Genomic DNA, 21673 nt, shown 5'->3' with positions numbered 1-21673 from the left:
AGGGCAAGAAAATCATCTCCACCATTCCGCCAACCATTCCAAGGACAGCCAGAGTGGAGCCAAGCATGTAGATCTTCAACATGCTGCGGGTAGGCTTCTGGCTCAGCAGATCCTTGGCAAAAGGGATGATGTCACTCATGCTTTCCATATTTGGATTTGATGACCCTGTTGAAAAAAAAATCAAGAAAAACAATGTACAAACCTGTTTTGTCTGAGAAAATAGTCCTGAAAATGTTCACCGTGTTTTAGAAGCAACTCACCTTGATGTATGTACCAAAGTCTTGATTGTCCCAAACTGTTTGGCTCAATCTTGATGGTGGAAAGGCAAGAGAAAATCCTGCAATTTAAGGGCTAGAAGAGCCACGTCAACGCCCTCAGATTTGATGCATATTCATGAGGTACTGCAGTCATTTTTTTAAGAGATTCACACTTGTTTGTGTCAAAGGGCATGCAGTTGTAGAGCAAGAAGTGAAACACTCCTTGTACATGATGCTGAGCATGTGACATCACATTTGCGCCAAAGCAGATACAGTAAACAGCTTGGTGTGTGGGCAATCTCTGACAATAGGGTTTTGGCATATCCATCAATACTGATACAAACTGAATAACATGTGTGGTTGATTTGCATTGGGTGAGTTGTAACTATGCACATACTCCTCCTCAGGTGAGCTTGAACAATGTCCAATCAAAGTATGTGTAGCTGAGAATAGTCCCTCCCACGTATTGACTGACAAAGATTGTTTGGTTATACAAGGAATACCCCTTATTGAACACAGACAGATAAGTTCCACGGCCAGATAAGGTGCTACACAAACCTTTGAATCATGCAGTCCTGCGCTGCTCTGACTCTTGCACTCCTGCAACCCATCTGACTCGGTAAGAGACTGCGGTGTTCGTGTGTGTGTGTATGTTCACGTGTGCATGCAATCTTTGCCTCAAACTCCATACCCTTCGACCCAGATCTTGCTGCACGCGATAGTTGGGAAATGTGTCTGCTCTTTGTCACACCGGGCCATGTGTCATGCACACTCAGTGAAACGGACACAGAACACACATTAGGGCTGAATCAACATCTGTACAACAGATGATGCACGCTTTGCACGGTAGCTTTTAGTCCAGTTGGATTTTAAGCCACAGTGATGGCCAATGTCTATCTTTTGTCTTTTCAGTGATCCAGTCAGAAAATACCTTATAAATTAAATATTTAAATTTCTAAGTGACTTATGGGTCAGTGGTAGAGCAGACACAGCATATACTGAGGTAATTGTCTTTCTTGCAACTCTCCTGGGTTTAAAATTCGACTCTACATGCAGTCTTATTCAATTATTCCAATGAATGTGTTTTTTGTCAGATTTTGAAAAGAACTTCTACAATTGCTGGGAAATAACCGTGTCAATATAGCAAGTTTCATGCAAGAGTGTAAATAAAAACAAATTCTGTGGTCAAAGTTGTCATATCGATTGACAATGTCAACAAGGTGGAAAGAACATACAAAAAGAACTTTTTAAAAGATTAGGATAAAGAACAATAACGTCACCTTGAAAGAAAATTCAATCTGTATCTTTCCAGTAATACAGATACACAGAGTCACTTAAACTCATCAAAAAATACAAAAAACACTATTTTGCATGATGGTTTATTACCATGACTAGAAAGAAGACTGAAACTATGCATTGCTTAGAGGAAGTGATTGTACCATTCCTTGTGTTTCTTTTACCCCTGGAATGTTAAGGAATACGAAACTTTCTAGATGTAGGGATCAAACAGCACTACAGAGTAGTGTATCTCCTATTCCTGTTGTGGAAAAAAATACTTTAACAAGAGTCTGGAAAAATGTATTAAAACATTGCAATGTGAGAACAGAAATACAGTCAAAGGAGTCTGTCAAGTCTGCTCTGAGTAACAGTGGATCTGGCTTCCTTTCATAGGTTCTGGTCAGAAAAGAGAGACTTGATTGGACTATAGGTGTGAATCCCTGACTCTGATGTACCAGGGATTCTGTGGAGCCCAACACAGATGGTCCTGTCATTCGTCTGTTGTTAAGGATAGGGGGTTGATCTTTCATACTAAAGAGGACAGATAAGGTTTGGGAAGTAACACTTAGAGAGTCTCCAGGATCAAGGAGCTCTCCCCTGCTGCTTTATGACACTGCATAAGCCTTGAAAGCAGCTTAACCAATCTCATGATAAGACCATGCAGATATACCTAAAGCATAAGAGGAGTGAGGAGCACATTATAAAATTTTCCAATACATCTCATATCCATCAATATCCAAAGTGCATGGACTTTGGGACTAGCCTATGAACTCCTGGATTAGCATCAATGGCCATGCACCTGGCTGCATTTACTCTCCATAGTAGCAATCTCTTGGATTTTTACCTTTACTGCTTTCCTGACTGTATCAGATTTTAAATATGAAACCATGGGATCAGGATATCTTGCTTCAAACCCAAGCAGAAGTATATCTGCTTTCTCTAGGGAAGCATGTTGGATACTTTCCCATTTGCAGCATTCCGAAATTTGTTAAGGATAGGGTCGAAATCAAAAGCACAGAACTTTTTGTGTGCATTCGCTTATTTTGCATGCTGTTGCTGCAGGGGACCAACATTAGCAAATGAAATGATATCAGACTCATATAGCACTTTTCAACCCTCAAAGAATTCTTTAAGACGTCTTACAATGAAATCAGTCATTTCCATTCACACACACATTCACACACTGATGATGGCAAGCTACTGGATTGTAGGTACAGTTGCCATGGGGCAGGTTGACCGAAGCTACGCTGCTTGTGCCATTTGAATATTAGAAGAGCCCTGCCAACACCTTCAGGCAAGGCAGAGCACAATTCACATAATTCCAGGGCAAACTCCTACCGCCATATTGTTTCGTTCAGATCATCTTGAAGGCAATGACTCTCTGCCTCATCAACGATCCACAAGCTGTCCACCATGCTCACTACATCATCAAAAGCCTTTTTTTATTATCCTCAAAAGCAAACAAAAGTCTATCCAGAACAAATAATACCACAATTATTACTTTGATGTCAAATGAATATCAAAGTAATTGGTCTATCTATCTAAAAAAACAAAAAGAATAATACTAAAAGAAAAATAATTTTCGGTTCTAAAATGACAAATTATATCATCCAATCAATGATGTCAGGTTTCTCACTGAGATTTACCTCTGCTGTTTTGTTAATGTCGTATTTTTCAGTTACTATGTTTTTCAATTTGTTGTTTTTAATGGTTTGTTAAAGTGGTTTGCACTTCTGGACCACTGTAGGAGATTGCAAAAACACAAAAACTTACCAAGTATTTTTGGTCTAGTATAACTATCTATATTAGTTATACTAGAAAGTGTAACTTATACTCCCACCAGACTAAGAATTGCTTATTTATTTATTTTAATGTTGCCTGTTTTTTTTTTTTTTTTAAAAAGACTGTAGTTGGTGTTTAGGTATTGTTGATAATTCTTTGAGTAACACATAATTACCTAGAGATATTTTAAAATTTCCTGCCAAATGTAAAAATCATTTAACTCAAAAGCAAGTTTGCTTTGGGAAACCCTGTAAGATTTTGTGTTTTTGCAGTGTATGAGCATCCATCAGGGAGAAAATTACACAGCAAAAGCCATTAAAGTTCCCTGATTTCCTACTTAAATTTGGGAATTTGTTTCTATGTAAGGATAACCTCTCACCAGTTTATCTTTTTTATTTTTTACCATGGTTAGCCCTTGGCACCCTGATGTGAGCATTGGTAATATTGCACATTTTGGTTTGTTTTTGCTGAATAAACACAAGGCTTTCCAAAGACGCTGTGGTAATCTCTCTGTGATTACATTGTCCGAAATGTTCCTCTACAAAGTCACTTTGGATTCTGGGCATTTGAGTTGGCAGCTGCTGGGAAAAGGTTGAGCCTGTTTGGAGACCTTTTCCCCAATTTGCTGCGTTTCTGCGCTTGAATGGACAGTCTGTCTTCCCACTGGACTTCACCAAGCCGCTCTTTTAGGTGAGGTGAGGAAATGGGTCCAGATGTGAGGAGGCTTTTCAGTGAAGGTTTGGATGAAAAAGGGCAGGATGTCCTATTTATTCTGCTGTAAATAAAATTTATTACTAACAACCTGACTAGAATGTTTATTTCATTTTAAAAATGAAAGGGTGATTTGTTTTTAATCCAAGAGTTTTCTTTAGATATAGACCAAATGCAGACAAGTGGAACAATGTATAAAATATAGTTGGTTAAACTTACATACATTGAATTAGGGATTTTCTTTGTTGCAGCTTTTGAAAATGTGCTTTATGCTGAGTGTAATTCACGCTGTTTAAAACCTGCCGCTCTAAATACACTCTCTTGTTAATCCACTTAAATGTAATCTGATCTAATGAAGTGTTGCCAGCTAATTGGCTTTCAGGTTAGTTTAATTGGAGACACTATATCAGGTCAAAGGTAAAAACGTTTGAATATCCCTGAAGAGTTTCTGAAAATAGGAGAATACAGTGAGAAAAACATTTATTTGCAGTTTTGATCAGTCAGTCATATATAAATGCTCTAATAAAAAAGTTCAGGTATTTTTTAGGCCAGTCTTTATTTTTTTTTAACCTAGTTTAAAAAATATTCTTGCTGACTTTTTATACCTAATATACAAAACACTCCTCTCTATTCATTGTTTTAGGGGATGATGAAATCTTCACTGCTAGATTTTCTAAAATTTTTTTTGGCCTATTTTACAATTTTTATTATACCTGAGTCAAATTATATGTAGCAAAACCTTCTGAGCACTTTAATCAGTGCTTACTTTAGTCAGTAAAAATGCTGAAAATAATTTCAACAGGTCAGAATTAGCCTATTTCAGACATTTCATTTTATGTTTTATATGTAGATTTTTAAATTCTTTTATTATTTATTTTTATTAATATATATATTTTTATTCCTGTAGTTATTTTTAAAAATATCTCTGTTAAAACAACAGAAAACAACTTGAGAAACATTTTTGGTAAATGAATATTTTATTGACTCACAAGTTCAAGTAGATGAGTGACAATTTTCACATTTAGCTTTTATTTCTGAGCCAACCAGATTTATTCAGAATATACTGCAAACAAGATCAACAAAACCGCACCAAACTGAATAAAATAACATAAAAAAAATTCACATTACAAAGTGTGCTTTAACTAAGCAATTAATAAACATTTAGGTTTTAAATCACTGATGGCATGCAAGAGCTATTCATTGGCAATTTTTAATCATACTTGCAACATTCATATTAAATGTGATTTATTCGCTTCAGCAGGCAAAGAAAAACATTTACAGGAAGAATAAAGAACTAATTTTACATCAGTGCTGCTTACTAGAAGCTGTGAGCACTTTTTAAAAATGATTTATTTACAATGTGGGTTTTTATTTATTTACAAAAGTGGGTAAAGGTTATCGTCTCCTTCCTGTCTGTGCTTTTCAGATCTCAAATGATCCTTTGAAAAAAAGCTGCAAACAAACACGAAAAGGTATCAAGTGGACTTTCCTTAAAAAGATCAGAAACTCTCTTTTCCAATCCACCATCCTGTCCTTTGAAACTCAACGTCTGCAATGTGTGTCTTAGATAAATGTTTGGACGTTTCATGTGAGTGTTTGAGTTTTTATTGGCACTCTTTCCGACAAGAAGCCCCACAGACTGATGGTGCGGACTGGTCGGGTCCACTGGGGGTCAACCTCCTCTGACTCTGAGCAGAGAGGAGCTGCTGACACAAGACGGCGTCACATCGAGTCAAAACAGCAGCACTGACCTGCAGGGGGCAGAAACACAAGAGTTTCGTCTTTGCTATGAGCTGGAACTGAGATGCAGGAGTATTCATGCACATTTTGTCACTTTATAACCTCAAATTTGTGTATTTTATCAGGCTTTCATTCACTCTGTGTTGCTCTGAGTTGTTTCAGACAGCCGTTATGAAGTGTAACCATGGCAACAATGCACTTTTTTTTTTTTTTTTTTTACACCTGGGAGCAGCTGATAGCATTTCAAAAGCTCAAATTGTACCTGAACTTACAACCTAAAGAAATTGGATATGGCCAATAAAATTCAAATATATTTACAAAGGTGCGGAAAAAGCAAATGAGATCCAAGATTTTAAATTTGGGTGGAAGGTCAGCTTCCAGGAGCTAAGTATAGCCAGAGGTCAGAGTTTAGTGTTTGTTGTTGTGCTTTAGCTCAAAGCTTGATTAGGTGTTAGAATGGTCCAGTCAAAGCCTACACTCGGTGAGCTTTAGAAAATATTGATTCTTGATGATAAATATCTTTTTAGATTTATTATATGAAAAATTTGACAACTTTGTGTGGACTCTTCACATAAAATACTAACAAAATATATTATGTACTGTATGCTGCTTGTAAAGTGACAAAATGTGAAAGAGTGCAAGATAATTTATATTGCATTTGATTTTCTACTTACCAAAAAAAGTTTTAACCCATTAAAACTTCATCCAGTTTTCACATGATAGAGCAAACTCCGGTCTGTACATTCCGGTTTTTAGCATATCTAAAAAAAAAAGCAGAGAGAAACATTACTGTACATCAGATGTGTTTAAGACCAATGCAGATAAAAAAACAAAAAATAAAAAAAAAAACAAAAAAAAAAAACGGTGTAGTAAATTTCTGCCAAAGACAACTCTGAAATTTTAAGATGAATCTCAGAAATATTCTAGAAAAAAAGAAGAAAATTTTGACTTTGAAAACTTGAAAATTTGGGGTTAATTTCTTTAGAAAAAACGCAGAAATTTCAAAAGTCGAGAATAGTCAACACAGATTTGTGACTTTTGAAGCTCTTCTTGAAACAACTAACATGTATTTTTTTTTAATTCTGAGATTAATCAAAAAGTTTCTGAGTTTTTTAAGCCTTTGCACCTCGGAAATTTCCAAGAGTTTTTCAAAAAGATTGCTGATAATCTTTAAGCAAATGTTTGACTTTTCAAACTCAGGATTTTTTTTTTCTAATAAATTTCTGATATTAATCTAAATTGTCAGAGTTTCTTGTAGCAAATTTTCAACTTTTCAAACTAAAAAATTTCCAAGTTTTTTCTAGAATATATATTTTTTGTTTGGCAGAAATGTACGCCTGCTCTTTTTTTTGGAGATGTTTGCATTTGTCACACAGTCCAGATTCCTGACTGGACTCTGACGCCTACCCGTTCAGGTTGGCGGGCTCTGAGTGGTACACGTGCTTCCCCTGCTCGGCCATGGTGGGCGTGTGCTGCCCGGCGTTCTGGCTCTGACTGGCCTTCAGTGGGTGGAAGTGGTTCTTCAGATCGACGGGGCTCTGGGGCAAAGACATGTGCTGCGTCTCACTCATGTTGCTGTTGATGTCTTCTTTCTTGATCTCTGGCTTTTCCGGATCCGGATGTTTGCGGCTCTTTGTTGGCGAAGACACATCGATCACTTTGATGTCTGGGACGCTGGTCTGCCGCAGGGCCAGCTCTGTGTGCGCCAGCTGCAGCTTCTTCATGTGATTGATGGCTACAGTGGCGTTGAAGGCTTGCTGTGTGGAGAACAAGGAAAAGCAGGCGTCACTTTCATGCCTCTGATCAAGACAACGTTTCAAATATTTTGTTCAGAACGTTTTAAATCAGCAAAGCAAGATAAAAATACTGAATCTGAAAAGTCCAAAAAATTGAAAGAAAAAAAAATTAGGTTAATAGATATTTTCTAGAAAAAACAAAATAAATCTGAGATTGAAAAGTGGAAACGTTTCTGGAGAAATACTCAAGTTTCTAAGATTAATCTCATAAGTTTTCAAGAAAAAATATGGATTTTCTTTTTCTTGGAGTTTCAAACTCTGAAAATTTTTGACTTTTGGAAAATAACATTTTTCTTTAGCAAATGTTAAACTTTTGAAACTCAAAGTTCCATTTATTTTTTGAAAATTTGAGATTAATCTCAACATTTCTATGTTTTTTCTAGTAAATTTTCTCCATTTAAAACTCAGAAATCTCCTAATTTTTCTGGCGTGAATTTACTCCTCCCTTAAAGTCGTTACGCTAGCTACGTTTACATTGACTATATAATTTAACATTTGGAAAATAAATTTGCTTTATGACGTATTCTTATTTTGACTGTTTCAAAATTGGTATATTTTGCAATAAAAACACTTTTATCATCAAAGTTTTGCTTCTGATTGCAAAAAAATGTATAACATATGCTTGGTTGAGGCCACAGCCTCCCAGTATTACACAGTGGAGAGAGAGAATTAGAAAAGTCTATATTATGGAAAAAACGACATCAAGGCTGCAACTCAAGATGGAGATCCTTGAAACAAAGTGGAGACCTATAACTAATTTCATACTGTAACCTTGACACCTCTATTTGTCTGTTTGTGTTTCTTTCAAATGTATTTTGTATTAATTTTTTTTGTGTACTTTTACTGCTTTAGTTTGTATTCTCATTATGTTTATTGCTGTCCCTGTCACAGTAATTATTGTATTATATATATCCGTGGATGTTAATGAATATAAGTGCCTCTTAACGGGTCCAATGTCTATCTGAGGGAGATGTTTCTCGGCTGGACTGTTTCCTTCATCAACATTCCCTGGATGACTTTTGGCAGAGCTGGATTTGTACGACCAGCTTCCTTGGTGTGGGTTAAATGTCCGGAATGATCTGCATAAATAAGATGTGAATTGTGACAGGGGTGGACATGTTTATGTGTTGATATAAAACTGTTACTGAAAATAAAAAGTAAAAAAACAAAAACAAAAAAAAAACACTTTTATCACATTTCATGAGTCGTATGATCAACAAACCAGGAAGAAGAAGACAACAAGAAGCAGTAGTTAGAAGTTTATGGCATGTTTTTGCATTTCTTATTTAATGGAAAAAAAGAAATTGAAAATATTTTCTACGTTAGCGGAACATTAGCTGAGTTTCTATTATGAATATACACAAAACTTTGTCAATATTAAACTAATGCAAAACAAAAACACTAATTTGCAACCTGTTTAGAGAACAATAATATAATCTACATATTTTATGTGTATTTTCTTCATTTTGACAAATTAAAATGTTGTAGTTGGTGAGGTTTTAATGATGAACTGAAATGTGCGACACAAATAAACTTGGCAGATGTTTTAAGCTAATTTCTATTGGGGACCAATCCAATTTGGTTTGGTACCTCATCATCAGATAGTGACTTTTCCATAAGCCCATCTTATTTAACTGGCCTTAATCAGGAAGGATTTAGGTGCACACCTGATTAATGGACTCCAAACTGCAACTTCAGGTTACATCACATTAAATCCAGGAAATGAGAGCAAACTGACCTTCCACTTGGACTGGGCGAAGTTCTTCTGGATCTGAGAGCTGACGGAGTAGTAGATGTCTTGGCTCCGAGCCGTCTTTCCGATTATCCTTGAGAACGGACAACGCAATGGAAAGCTTAGATTTATTCCAAGATGGAGATTAGGCCATTACCTGAAACAAATGAGTGCAACTCACCAGGGGTGTCTGAGAGCTTGCTCTGTGGTGTAGCGCATGCTGGGGTTCTTCTGCATCATATTACGGATGAAATCCTTGGCTGCAGAGGAAAATGGGACACTTACTTTATTGAAAAAAAGACAAGAAAACACTATAAAGAGAGAGTTGTGTGCATGAAAAGGGAATGTAATTACCAGATTCTGATATGTTATCCCAAAATGGTGAGTCAAACTCATACTGAGCCTTCATGATCTTGGAAAAGAGTCTTGTCTCACTTTCTTCATAAAAAGGAGGATAGCCACAGAGTCTGCAATGAAAAATGGGCATTTAGTTATTTAATTGAATGTTTTCAATTTAATTTAAGTTTATTTATATATAATCTTTCAGCAACAAATGGATTAAAAGTGTTATACATCATAGAAAGTCACCAAGTTGTGAAACAAGAAATAGTACTCAAAAACTATTCTCAAGTAGGAGCAGCACTACTTCAATGTATTTTTACTCAAGTAAGAGTAAAAAAAAGTATTGAGTGAAAAGTATGCTCATTTAATATTTAAAAATGACATCATCAGATGGACCAAAATATAGAGTTAAGTGGATGTTTTTGTATTTTAATGTCAATTCATGTAAGTAGCAAAGAAAAATAAAATCTGGCAAAAGATAACATTTCCAAATCAGTCTCAAGTAACATTAACAATACGTACAAACAAAACAGTAAAATAAAATACTCCTAAAAGTAAATTTTTTTCAAAACAGTTATTAAATTAAATGTAAACGATTAAATATAACTAGTTACTACTCTCTCTGATCAATACATATCAAATATGTTAATCAGTGTTCCTAATTTTACTATTTGAATCCGCATATCGGCTCCATGAAGGTACGTTTCCACTAGGGGGTGCTATTGTTCACCTACTATTAACATATGTTTATTTTATTTACATATGCTCGCCTCCTAAAGGCATTCTTCATCAATTAATCACTACTTTTAGTATTTAGGAAAATAGATCACAGGTGGATCAAGCAGCCTTTTATGTGAAAATCGATTTTTAATTGATACTTACAGGATGTATGTGATAACTCCAATGGACCAGCAGTCGACTGCCTTGCTGTAGGGCTTCTGTGCTAAAACTTCAGGAGCTGAGAGAGAAAAGAAAATGTTAAAATAATTTATATTGTGTCACATTTCTAGTATCTGATCATTTTCTATAGAGCTTTTCCTTACCTACATAACCTGGGGTGCCGCACGCTGTGGACATGATGCCGTTATCGGCCATCTTTGACAGGCCAAAGTCACTGATCATGATCTTGGAGTCTTCGTCCTGGCTGTAATAGAGGATGTTCTCTGGCTGTGAGGGAATAAACACACAAAATCTGTTCATCCCAACATCCTAAAGTAGCTATAAGGCTAATTAGAGCTGCAACTAATGATTATTTATGATATTTATTTATGATAATTCTGATGATTAATTGATTAATCAACAAGTATTTGGTAAAAAAGTCAAATTATCAATCATTTAATATTTAAAATTGCATCATCAGGTGGACCAAAATATAAAGTTAAGTGGAAATTTTGGTATTTTAAGGGCCAATATATCAATAATTCATATAAGTAAGAAAATATAACAAAATCAGGCAAAAGAAAATGTTTCCAAAACAGTTTCTTTCAATAAAAATGTACAAAACTTTAAGAAAAACTTCAGGTGTGTGGTGAATTTTGGGTAAATAAGTTTGTTTTTCATTCAGTGGGTAGAAAATCCAGAAACATTACTCAAGTAAGGGTAGAAATACTTTATGATAAAGTTACTCAAATAAAAGTAAAAAGTACAGCATAGGAAAAAAAAACTAACTCATTAAAGTAAATAAAAAAAATAATAATAAAGTTACAGCTCAACTCTGGTTTATTGAATTAAAAGGGGAATAAAATATGGATGTGATTTTTCACCTTGAGGTCTCGATGCACGATGCCGTTTTGATGCAGGAAGCTGACGGCTTCCAGAACCTGCTGGATCACCCTGCTGGCGTCTTTCTCTGAATAAACGCCGCGGTCCAGAATACGGTCGAACAGCTCACCGCCCGAAACCCTGAAACAGAAAATCCACTCCGGTAAGATTCAATCACCACCATCACTGGCAGCTCTGATTAGATTCTCACACAAACGGAAAACTCACAGATGCATGATGAGGTAGTAATGAGTCCGACTTTCGTAGAAATCTTCCATCCCTATAACATTCTCGTGTTGGATTCTGTTTGAAAAAACACAAACAGGATTTTATGAGACATTTTTAACTCTCTTCCAGCTGAGGAACGGTTAATAAAACAGTAATTACTTTCTCAGCACAGCAATCTCGTTCTCCAGGTTGAGGTCCCTCTTCTTTTTCTTCTTCACACACTTCATGGCGAACATCTTCCCGGTCTTCCGCTCTCTCACCATGTAGACCTCAGAGAACGCGCCTCTGTTGATGACACACAAATGACATCAAGACAATCAGCGGTGGAGGAAATGAGTTCTTCCTTTATGAGACAGTCACATAATCATTAACCTGCTCTCCCGTTCGTCTGCTAGAAAGTTAATTAAACACATTCATTTGTAGGTTGTGATAATTTAATGCTTCAGCAGCTTCAGATGAGTCAGTAGAAAATTATTTTTAACCTTTTTTGTGACAGACCAACTAAAGGCAGTGCGTACTTGAGAAATGAAAGAAAGTATGTATTTTTAAATTTTGTGGTTGGTTGTGGTAGTAAACAAGACAAAATGTGAGAAGATTTGCAAAGCACTGCAGCAGTTATTTTCAGTTTAACATATCAATAATCAATCAATAGGTTTATTCACTCAATTTAACAAATTTTATCATATGCAAACACATTCTCTTATTCAATTTACTCTAAATGAGTGAAAAGAAAGCAGGAAGAAGAAAAACCTTTTTTAATAATTAAAAATTTATGTTTTTCTTTTGCTGCAGTCAAGAATATAAGTTGGAAACAATATTTTTTTTTTCTTAAAAATTATTTTGGATTCATTTAAAGTAAAGCATTTTTTCAAGTCTTTATTAATAATAAATTATTATTCCATAATTTTACTCCATAATTCACTTAAATGCACATTTGCTTAAAGTAGTTCACACAGTTTTAGTTTTAAAAGACAAAATACAAAAAAAACACTTTTGCAAATTAGTTGGTAATAATGTAAACATAAATAATAAAATTTTTAAATTAACCCAATCCCGTAGTTTCAAAATATTTGATTGAATAACCAATTTATTTGTATGTTTTTTGCGTTACAAAGAAAGGAAATGTTTCATTTATTCTCTTTAATGTCTCTTCTAGGAATAAAAACGTCCAGATCTGAGTTTCTTGGAGCTAATAAAAAAGTGTGTTATCATAAGATTAAGCTCTGATCAACTCTGCAGCTTAACTATTCGCCTGCCAGAAGCTTGTTATTGTGTTCTGTTCCCATGCTATCTTCAGCTGCAGTCTGGGAATAGTTGTTCCTCCAGGTGGATTAGAGCGTTTATCCCTGACGCAACGGAAACCGTGGCCAGCCGAGGGCTCCAAAGGTCAGACGGTGAGCATGTGCGGCGGCGGGGCGTCTTAAGGAGCAGACGCTGAGCGGGCCGGGTCACGGACAGGTGTCAAGGTTTTCAGGCAGACAGGATATCATAAAGCCGCCATCTGCCCAGAAGGTGACACACTTTTCATATAGACGGAAAAAAAAAAAGGTCACAGCTGATCTGGACTGTTTTTATTACCAAGCAGCTAGAAATATTCAGGCACCATTAGAGACAAAATCAATAAGAGCCTCTTCATCAAGCTGGCTCTCCAGAGAGTCCACACCTCCTTCAGCACAACAGAAGATTTGAGTTTATTTAGTCGAACCAATGTATGTCATATTTATTTTTATTCACAAATAACACCCAAAAAGCAAAGGCAGAAGTATTTTAATACACTTAAACATTTTTACAGTCTATATAAGATTTTTTAAATAAAACAAAAAGGAAACAGAGATTTAGGATAGTCAAATCTCACAATGACAATCAAACCATATTTTTGAATTTTTTCTCCACAAGTTTTTGGTGCATTTTAATGTCATCATCTTCCTAGAGTAATTTTCTTTTGCACAAAAGATGATTTAGGCAAATATATATAACTTTTGGCAAAAAATAAAATAAAATGACATAGGCCATTATTTTAGGATGCTGACGATATAATTTTTATAAAATTTGCTGTAATTTTTTGTTTGTTTATTCATGTCAAACGTTTTCTTTTTGACTGCTCCATCATCTGCAACTAATAAATTTCGGATTAATAATAATTTATGTGTAACAACAAAAAAAGGTTCAGAGCTGACGACACAACCTTGTGGTACGCCACAATGAATTCCAGTGAATCATAGTTGACATTATTGCTGAAGTGTGTACTACAATTTTAACAATTTATCTTTTTTCTCAGCAAACTAACAAAACAAACAAAAGGAAGCTACATTTCTCTTGAAAGTGGGTCAACCACTAGAATGACCGTGAACTTCCATAGAGACAATTTTAGCGAACCAATAAAAAAACGTTTAGCACGTTATGGTTTCCATAAATCTTCGCCCACATAACCAAAACCCTGAGCCTCTTTTTCAAGCTGTTCAGGGAAATAAATGTAATTGCTTTTGACTAACTGAGTCACACACCATTCCCTGCAGGGAAAACAGACTAATCACTGCTGATCCTCGCAGCTCAAAATCCCTCGACAGCATTCTCTACAAGATTGTGCTTTCAGTTTGGCAGCACATTAGATTTTTATTTTTTTATATCTGTTGGTTTTAAGATGCTCAACTTGCTGATTATCACCTCTGATGGGAAAGAAATCAGGCCAGCAGATGAGATTAAGAACCGTCTGCACAGAGTGGAGCAACAGGTTACAGAGCAATGACTTCAGCCAATGCTTTATATTTTAGTGTCTTTTTTCATATTTAAATACTGAATTTATATTTCTTATCACCACACACTGATTAGAAGACCACTGTTCATGTCAGGAGCATCTAATATATTCACATTTACATAAATATTTTTTTAAAGGTCAGTTTTTCACATTTAGGATCATTTATGGAAATGAGAATTTGACAAAAAGTAAAAAAGTTTGTACAGGTGACATGTGGAACATACAGAAAAAATAATCTAAAGTAGATTCAGTTCTGGAAAAAATGAAGAGGCCACTGCACCTCTGATTTCTGAACTCTTCCTGGGTTAAAATATTAGTATTGTTGTTCCTAACTGAATATAAACCTGTTGTCTTTACATTATTTGAGGTCTGAAAGCGCTGCATCTTTATTGTGACTCTTTCTCATGTTCTGGAAATTAATGCTAAATTTTTGCTTGTGATTTCAGAGACATGTTGTCAGTAGTTCATATAAAGAGTGAAATCAGATGAACTGATGATTAAAAGTGGTCACTTAATTTTATCATGAGTTGTACATGTATTTTTTATGCTCAAGCTGCATTATTTCTGTTTTATTCATGAATGAAAATGTAAATTTTGCCCCTAATTTTGCTAATATGAGACATTTGAAGCTTTAGATTTTCTTTATGAAAAGAAAGATTGTTTGAGCAGCAGATCTCTGTTTTTTTTTTTACTAAGTTTTAAGAAAAATACCAATAGGCAGGTCCCAGTTTTAGTGAATGAACTTTGTCTCTGCTTCATTAGACAGACTCCATCAGGAAATTAAAACTTTAACGAAACAGGCCTCCTTAGGTCAATCCAATCAAACCACTAATCTGCTCCACCTCCAGCTGTGCAGAACATTTCAAACAACAAGCGAGAGACAGATGAGCGAAGTACTTACGATCCCAACTCTTCTATGCATTCAAAAATCTCCTGGATGTTTTCCGTGTTCTTCTTCCACACGTAGTCGCCCTCCTGGCGCCCCATGTCAGCGGCTGGGATTTCTTTCAGAGGGAAACAGAAGACACAAGCCGAGAGGTCAGCGCACACCGAAGCTCCACGGATGTCAAAGTGCTGCTGCTCAGCGTGCCGACTCCTCCATGGTGATATAATAATCATACGTCCAGACAGTCATGTGGGATTACTGCAGGGCGCAGGCATGACGAAGCAGTTGTGAAGGTTGATATGTCTGCCGCACAGCTCAGGCTGTCTGACAGCAGCTGACTAAGGTTTCGCCCAATAATCTGATCAGAAGCCAGTTTATTCAGACCACATCTGTGCATCAACTTCACAAAGTGAATAAAGCAAAACCGACTGATGGGAATAAAATCAGATCCTGTGGAAATAACCAGATCAAGACCTGGAAGGATTAAAACCGAGTTCGGGGAGAAGCCATTAAAACTGGAGGTTCCAAGAAGGATTAGAGAACTTTTAATGAGCAGGTTACCCACTTTGGTTTCTTGTCCTCTTTCCTCTTATATAAGGGATTAGAAACTCCTGATCTGGAGGCCTGACCGTCTCACAGGTGACACCCTGAAATACCTTAAGGCCTAATGAAACATACAGGAATGAAACATATCATCACCATCCTAAAATTAATAACCTAAGTCAGAAAATTATAAAATATTGTATCTTCTACCTGTTTCTTTTTGAACAAGTCGTGTAAAATTCCATGTCAGTTGGCATGGTTTGTTTTATTATTTGCTGTTTTTATTGTCTGCCTGAAATACATAAACAAATAAATGAATTTGTTTTTGCCTGAAGTGTTTTTGTCTGATAAGAAACAAAAACAAAACAAAACACCACCTCTTCTTTAATTTAGGCAAACAAAAAAAATTTATACCAAATAAAATAAATCCCTTTTGACAAAAAATTACTTAGACTATTATTTTAGGTGAAACAAACAAACAAAAAATAAAACAGCCCATGAGGGAAATTATCTAAATAACTGGTTACACTGCACAGATTTATATTTTATAATGGTACTACGTGTTTATAAAAGCAAAGATGACGTACATTTGGATCAACCTCACACTGAGTGAGATGGTCCAAAAATCGGCTGCAGAATTTATTAGTGAAGCCTAGTTTCTTCTTATTGAGTGTCTCAATAAGTTCATTTAAATGAATTAAACTTTAACATTGAAATTAATGAGAGTTTTAGAGTAGATCCAGTTTTCATTTCCTTACATGACTGCAGACGATGCAGCAAAAACAACAAAACCAAGGAAACAAGTGATTTCTAAAAGTCAAAAACATGCAACAAGTTGCAGTTTTAAAAAAAGAGATCATTTCTTCTCCTGTTTAATTTCTGTTACTGTTATTCTGTCGTGACTGAAAAGAGAAAATACTCTCTGCTATCTGAGACTGGATGATGCATTCATGCACCAACAGAGGAGCCGAAGAGGCTGCAGCATCCGCGGAAAAAATAAAATAAAATCTGCGACACAAATGAATCATCAGACATTCAGCTCAGGTTTGAACCCATAACAGAAAAAAGAAAAAAGCACAACAATAAATAGAAGACATTGTCAATTATTAATCTAAACAAGCTGTTCGCATAATACAAATGAGACATCAAACAGCTGAGACTCACCGAGATGCTTTGCACGGTAAAAAGCTGCGACTGTCCTACCAAAAACTCAGCGGGGTCTGGAAAGATTACTGAGTGTAGCAGCGCTCAAATAGCCGTTGTCACGTCGGGGATTATTGCATCCCCGTGGACAGAAGCAGGAGGGGGCGGGGCTTCTCATTCAGACTGAGAGCGGATCACCTGCAGCCGCATCATTCATCTGCCTGCAGCAGCGGAACAGCCCTGCAGCAAAAGGAGAATAAAAATAATAATAGCAACTCTTTAAAGAGTTGGGAATTTTACACAAATAGCTTAATTATTAAATAAAGTATAAAGCGACAAGATGAGATAAAAAAAATAAAAACATTATTTTTTTAAAACATTTTCCACCACGTGACAGTAAAATATGTGACAGATGATCTGTGAAAAGACCGATATCCTCCATACTCTCTCTGGGCTGCTATTGAAGAACTGCGCCTTGCAACCAAAAACAATCAATCAGAGCCAGGGGCCGGGCTTAGCGCTGTCAATCATCCTCATGAACCTGGTGAGTGTAGTAAAAGTGGAGAAACAGCTCATCATTACAGGAAAACTGTTTTTCTGCTCCCATCGGTGGCTATGCTAACTAGCCTTAGGTAACCAGCCCTAGTATTCACATCAAAGTCTTCTGAACGGGTGAAACTGAGAGAGGTGAGCTAAAAGTTTACACATTCAAAAGCAGAACTATGAGTCATTTCAAGAACCTCATTGTTGAGTTACAGCCAAGCCCCGCCTGTCACCCAGCAACCCAAGCAGAGCTCCAACACGTTTCAACAGCTGGTTTTACTGCTGTATGCACCGTACAGTGACTTCAGTAAAAACAAGTGTTTTGTTGTTGGCTTACAATCCAGTAACTACTTGCTGCATTCTTGTTGGTTGTGCAGGAGGTCCTACTATTGCTTTTCAAAGATGTATGGTTGTATAATTGCACATCTGTTAGCAGCCAATTTCAGGTGTGAACTTTGCGTTGGGGAGCAAATATGTTTTAGCCCAAAATTCACCAGAGACACACACCTGCAGCTTTTGTTAAAGTTTTATAAGTTTAATATTGGAAAAAAAAAACAACAAAAAAAAAACCTAATTTGGTTGGCTCATTTAGTTAATTATTTTGGTTACTTATATGAATTATTGTCATTTTGGTCCTTCAGTATCAAAACTTTTTAATTTCACCATCCTAGTGGAATCAGATCCATTATTTTATGGGTACAAATGGTTTCTTCACAGCCTCTGGGGTTGATATCACTTTCACAGATAATGTATAGTAGGTCAGCAGGCATCCTTTAGCTGCAGGGCTTTGGATTATTGCGGTATGCTGCACACCACTCGACATGAGGGTAACCTTTAACAGGCTTATGTTTTAATCTGCGTCAGGTGCTCTTGCCACTTGCTGTACGAACAGGCGTGCAGCGGGGACAGAGGACATGTTGTGCAGACCATGCAGATGGTCCCCTCTGGTCACTTAATTACAGCTGGTAAACATTAGCACTGTCTGTGCAAAATACAATAAGTCTTTATTGGGTTTAAATTAAATAATGCATCTGAGAAGAGAGATCCTGAGTACATGCAGATGTGCTGCTTTGGCAAGTGGTAAATACAAACTATGCTCTCGTTTGGTTTTAATTTTACCACATGATAAAACAATAATGTTTAAGTAAAAATCTGAAATTCAGAAGCAACAACATAAGTCTGCTCTTACGTTTTCCATATAAGACATGAGGTAATGCTGCAGCTAGATGGGAATTTATCAGCAATGACATGTTTAATGCTCAGACTGGGAACAATTATGAGGTTATTTCTAATCTCTTTATTGGAAACTGGGATTATTCACAGCAGACCCAGCAGATTTCTTTCAGGCCAGGGATCTGCAACCTTTAAGAGTCACTTTGTTCTCAGGAAAAACAAATAAAACCAATTTAGAGCCGCAAATGTCACATAACATTTTGAAAAAAGTTCCACTTATAAATTTAGACAAATGTCCACTTTAGGACACAACCACTGTGGATTTAAAATAAAGAAAATGTAAAACAAGGATGAATATTCTATTTTTGTGCAAAACAAAAAATGCAAACAACAAACTTATAAAATTAGACAAATATCAAGCTTCGGAAATGTATTTTAATTTTTAAAGAACCATCATTAAGTTTATTTTTCAGGATTTAAAATAAAGAAAAATTAAAAAAGGATGAATATTCTTTTTTTCTGAGACAGAAGAAGCAAAGAAAATGCAGAAAAAAACTTAAAAATGTAGACAAATATCCACTTTAGGAAATGTGCTGTAATTTTAAAGTAAATTTTTTATTTGCTTTAAAATTACAGCCACATAGTGGTGGCACTATGTTTTTTTTCTGGATTTAAAACAAAGAAAAATAAGAAAGGATGAGTATTCTTTTTTTTTGAGACAGAAAACTCAAAAACAAAACAAAACAGATCAATAAAGATGCTACTAGTGCCTTAGGGTCATTCTTTGTGGACATCAAGTGCAAATTCTGAAGAAAAAAGAAGAAATGCTGTTAAAATCCTGCATTTGTTGTTGTAATAATAATTTTTTTCTTTCAATTTTAGTCATTGTTATCAAGCGCTCCTGTGTTAGGCTGGAAAAGAAAACTTGCAGAAGTTGGATCTATAAAATTCCCCAAACGTCTGTAATTATATCCTGGATATTATGTTATTATGTTATTGTTTTCATTTATGTTTAAGATGTTTAAAAAAGCTCCTGGTGGCAAAATCAAACAAAGGGATTCTGATGGACTCAGCTGCCTGAGGTGAATCCATCTGGCACAAAGAGAGACAGAATATGAACAAACTGATTATCGCCTTTATGTTGCCATGGATACTGGCTCAAGAGGTTATTGTGGTCATCTGCTATTTTAGGTATTTCAAGTGATTTATATTTTTTACTGTGAAAATAGGAGCCATCATGTCATCAGGACAGGAGCTTTCATAAGTTTTTCAGCTGAAAATAGTCTATAAACTACAGGTAAGTAAGAAAACAAAACACGCATGTTTCTGCATAAAAATTCAGAAATAAAGCTCCTGTGAAAATGTTGTTTTGCCTCACACCAATTTCTTTTTGCCATTTACTCAGTGGGTAACAGTGACAGAAAATGTCCCAGCTAAATAACAATATCAGAAATTGATCTTGGTTTTCTGATGTTTAATTATAAATGTGTTTCTGGACAAACTGTGAACGATGTCGGTTCCTCCAGTCAAGTTGACGTTTGAATCAAAGCTCTTTAGAAAACCTCCTGAGAAAATCAAGCTGAAAATGAAAAATCCTTAAAAAAAATACTCCAAAGGTTTTCTAATTCATGTTGCAAAAGTGCTAAAAATATCAAAACAAGTGAAATGTGAAGCATTTTGAATCAGACAGTATTACTCAGGGTTCAACAGAAATGTCACTGACTAGCAGTTTTATTTGAGATAATGTACCATTTATTAGTTGCCAAGTTGAAAACAAACTATTAGCATTCTGTTGTGTTTTTCTTCTGTAGTTATTCCACAATGTAAAAACAAAAGTTTCATTTCAGTTAAACTAAATGGAAATATCAAACATTTAATTTTCTGAGTACAATTTGCCACTGTTTTGTTATTTAAACGTCTGACTAGAGCAGCGCCGTCCTACCAACAGCACTTTAATCCCCACCAGCCGTTATCTAAGACTCACCTTTCATTATGTCATTTCTGTGATGTAAATCACCTGCAGCTCTTTAGATTCCCGGTGACTAAATTAATGCTCAACAGGATTTCGCTAAACGGATCAAAGGCCTTATATAATTTAAATTGTTCCTGAAATGATAAAACGACGGCGAGAGATTGTAACATTTTTCATTGTTACTGCATGCTTGACTGTTGACATGAAGGAACCAGAAGGTGGGTTAATTAAACTACTTTGTGTTCATCTGGGTGTTAATTTAATCCATGCTCATATAACCTGGATTAAAGACAGGAGAGTAGAGAGCATGTGGCAGCTGCACACACTGCTAGTTTGATATCTGTTGGGGAAAAAAAACATTGGTTTGTTAAAATATTACGAGGTTATACAACAATTTTTATTTGGAAGCAAGTGGGTGCTCTGCAATTATGCACTTTTATTTAGAAGGTCCAAACGTTCAGGGCGGCTTTAAAGGTCAGGAGGTGCCAGAAATAACCGCAGTTAGTCAGCAAATGTGCTTTTGTTGAATTAACAGTAAGTTATTTCAGAGGTAAAATTAAAACCTCTTGTTTTTGCTGCCCACATATTAGATATTTTAATTAATTTGGAACAGTTTCCTCTTTTAACCCAGATAAAACTCTTCAACATGTGCATTAGTTGTGTAGAAAACTTAATTCAAGACTTGAGTAAGAAAAGATTCTTCATTGTATACATTTTTAAAATAGGTGTTAATCATTATTTAACTCTTTTTCTAACAGCATTTAATCCTGTTTAGAGTTGCAGGCAGAGGGTTGGATCTTTTCCCAGCTGACGTAACAATGAAGGATCCTGCAGAGCCGGGTCAATCGTTCACAGGAAGGGATTCAGCTCATTATTTCACAGAATTAATTGTTTACATTTCAAATGTAAATGACAGATGCCTTAAACTGTAAGACAGACACATCAAGAAAATAAAAAGGCTGAGTGGAAAAGAGGATTTAAAAAAATTTCTAAATGTCTCATACTAATAATAGTTGTAAAAATACAGCAAA

At 35.7% G+C, this 21673-nt stretch overlaps 1 protein-coding gene across 1 annotated transcript; it reads right to left on the bottom strand.

Moving 5' to 3' along the window:
- Nucleotides 1–4986: 4986 nt before the first annotated feature.
- camk1gb (calcium/calmodulin-dependent protein kinase IGb) lies at nucleotides 4987–17163 on the bottom strand. Its single transcript, XM_044123558.1, has 13 exons — nucleotides 16976–17163; nucleotides 15284–15386; nucleotides 11787–11912; nucleotides 11628–11702; nucleotides 11402–11540; nucleotides 10682–10805; nucleotides 10521–10596; nucleotides 9651–9763; nucleotides 9478–9556; nucleotides 9303–9390; nucleotides 7176–7525; nucleotides 6443–6529; nucleotides 4987–5779 (listed from the first exon to the last, which is right to left on the bottom strand). Exons 2-12 carry the CDS (start codon nucleotides 15367–15369, stop codon nucleotides 6481–6483), a joined length of 1305 nt encoding a protein of 434 aa, XP_043979493.1. The 5' UTR covers nucleotides 15370–15386; nucleotides 16976–17163; the 3' UTR covers nucleotides 4987–5779; nucleotides 6443–6480.
- Between the last annotated feature and the right edge of the window lie 4510 nt (nucleotides 17164–21673).

This window comes from Gambusia affinis, linkage group LG01 (assembly GCF_019740435.1).
Source record: "Gambusia affinis linkage group LG01, SWU_Gaff_1.0, whole genome shotgun sequence".
In the NCBI taxonomy this organism is placed as follows: Eukaryota; Metazoa; Chordata; class Actinopteri; order Cyprinodontiformes; family Poeciliidae; genus Gambusia; species Gambusia affinis.
The sequence above is the reverse complement of the archived record's forward strand: the minus strand, read 5'-3'. Positions and strand labels throughout refer to the sequence as shown.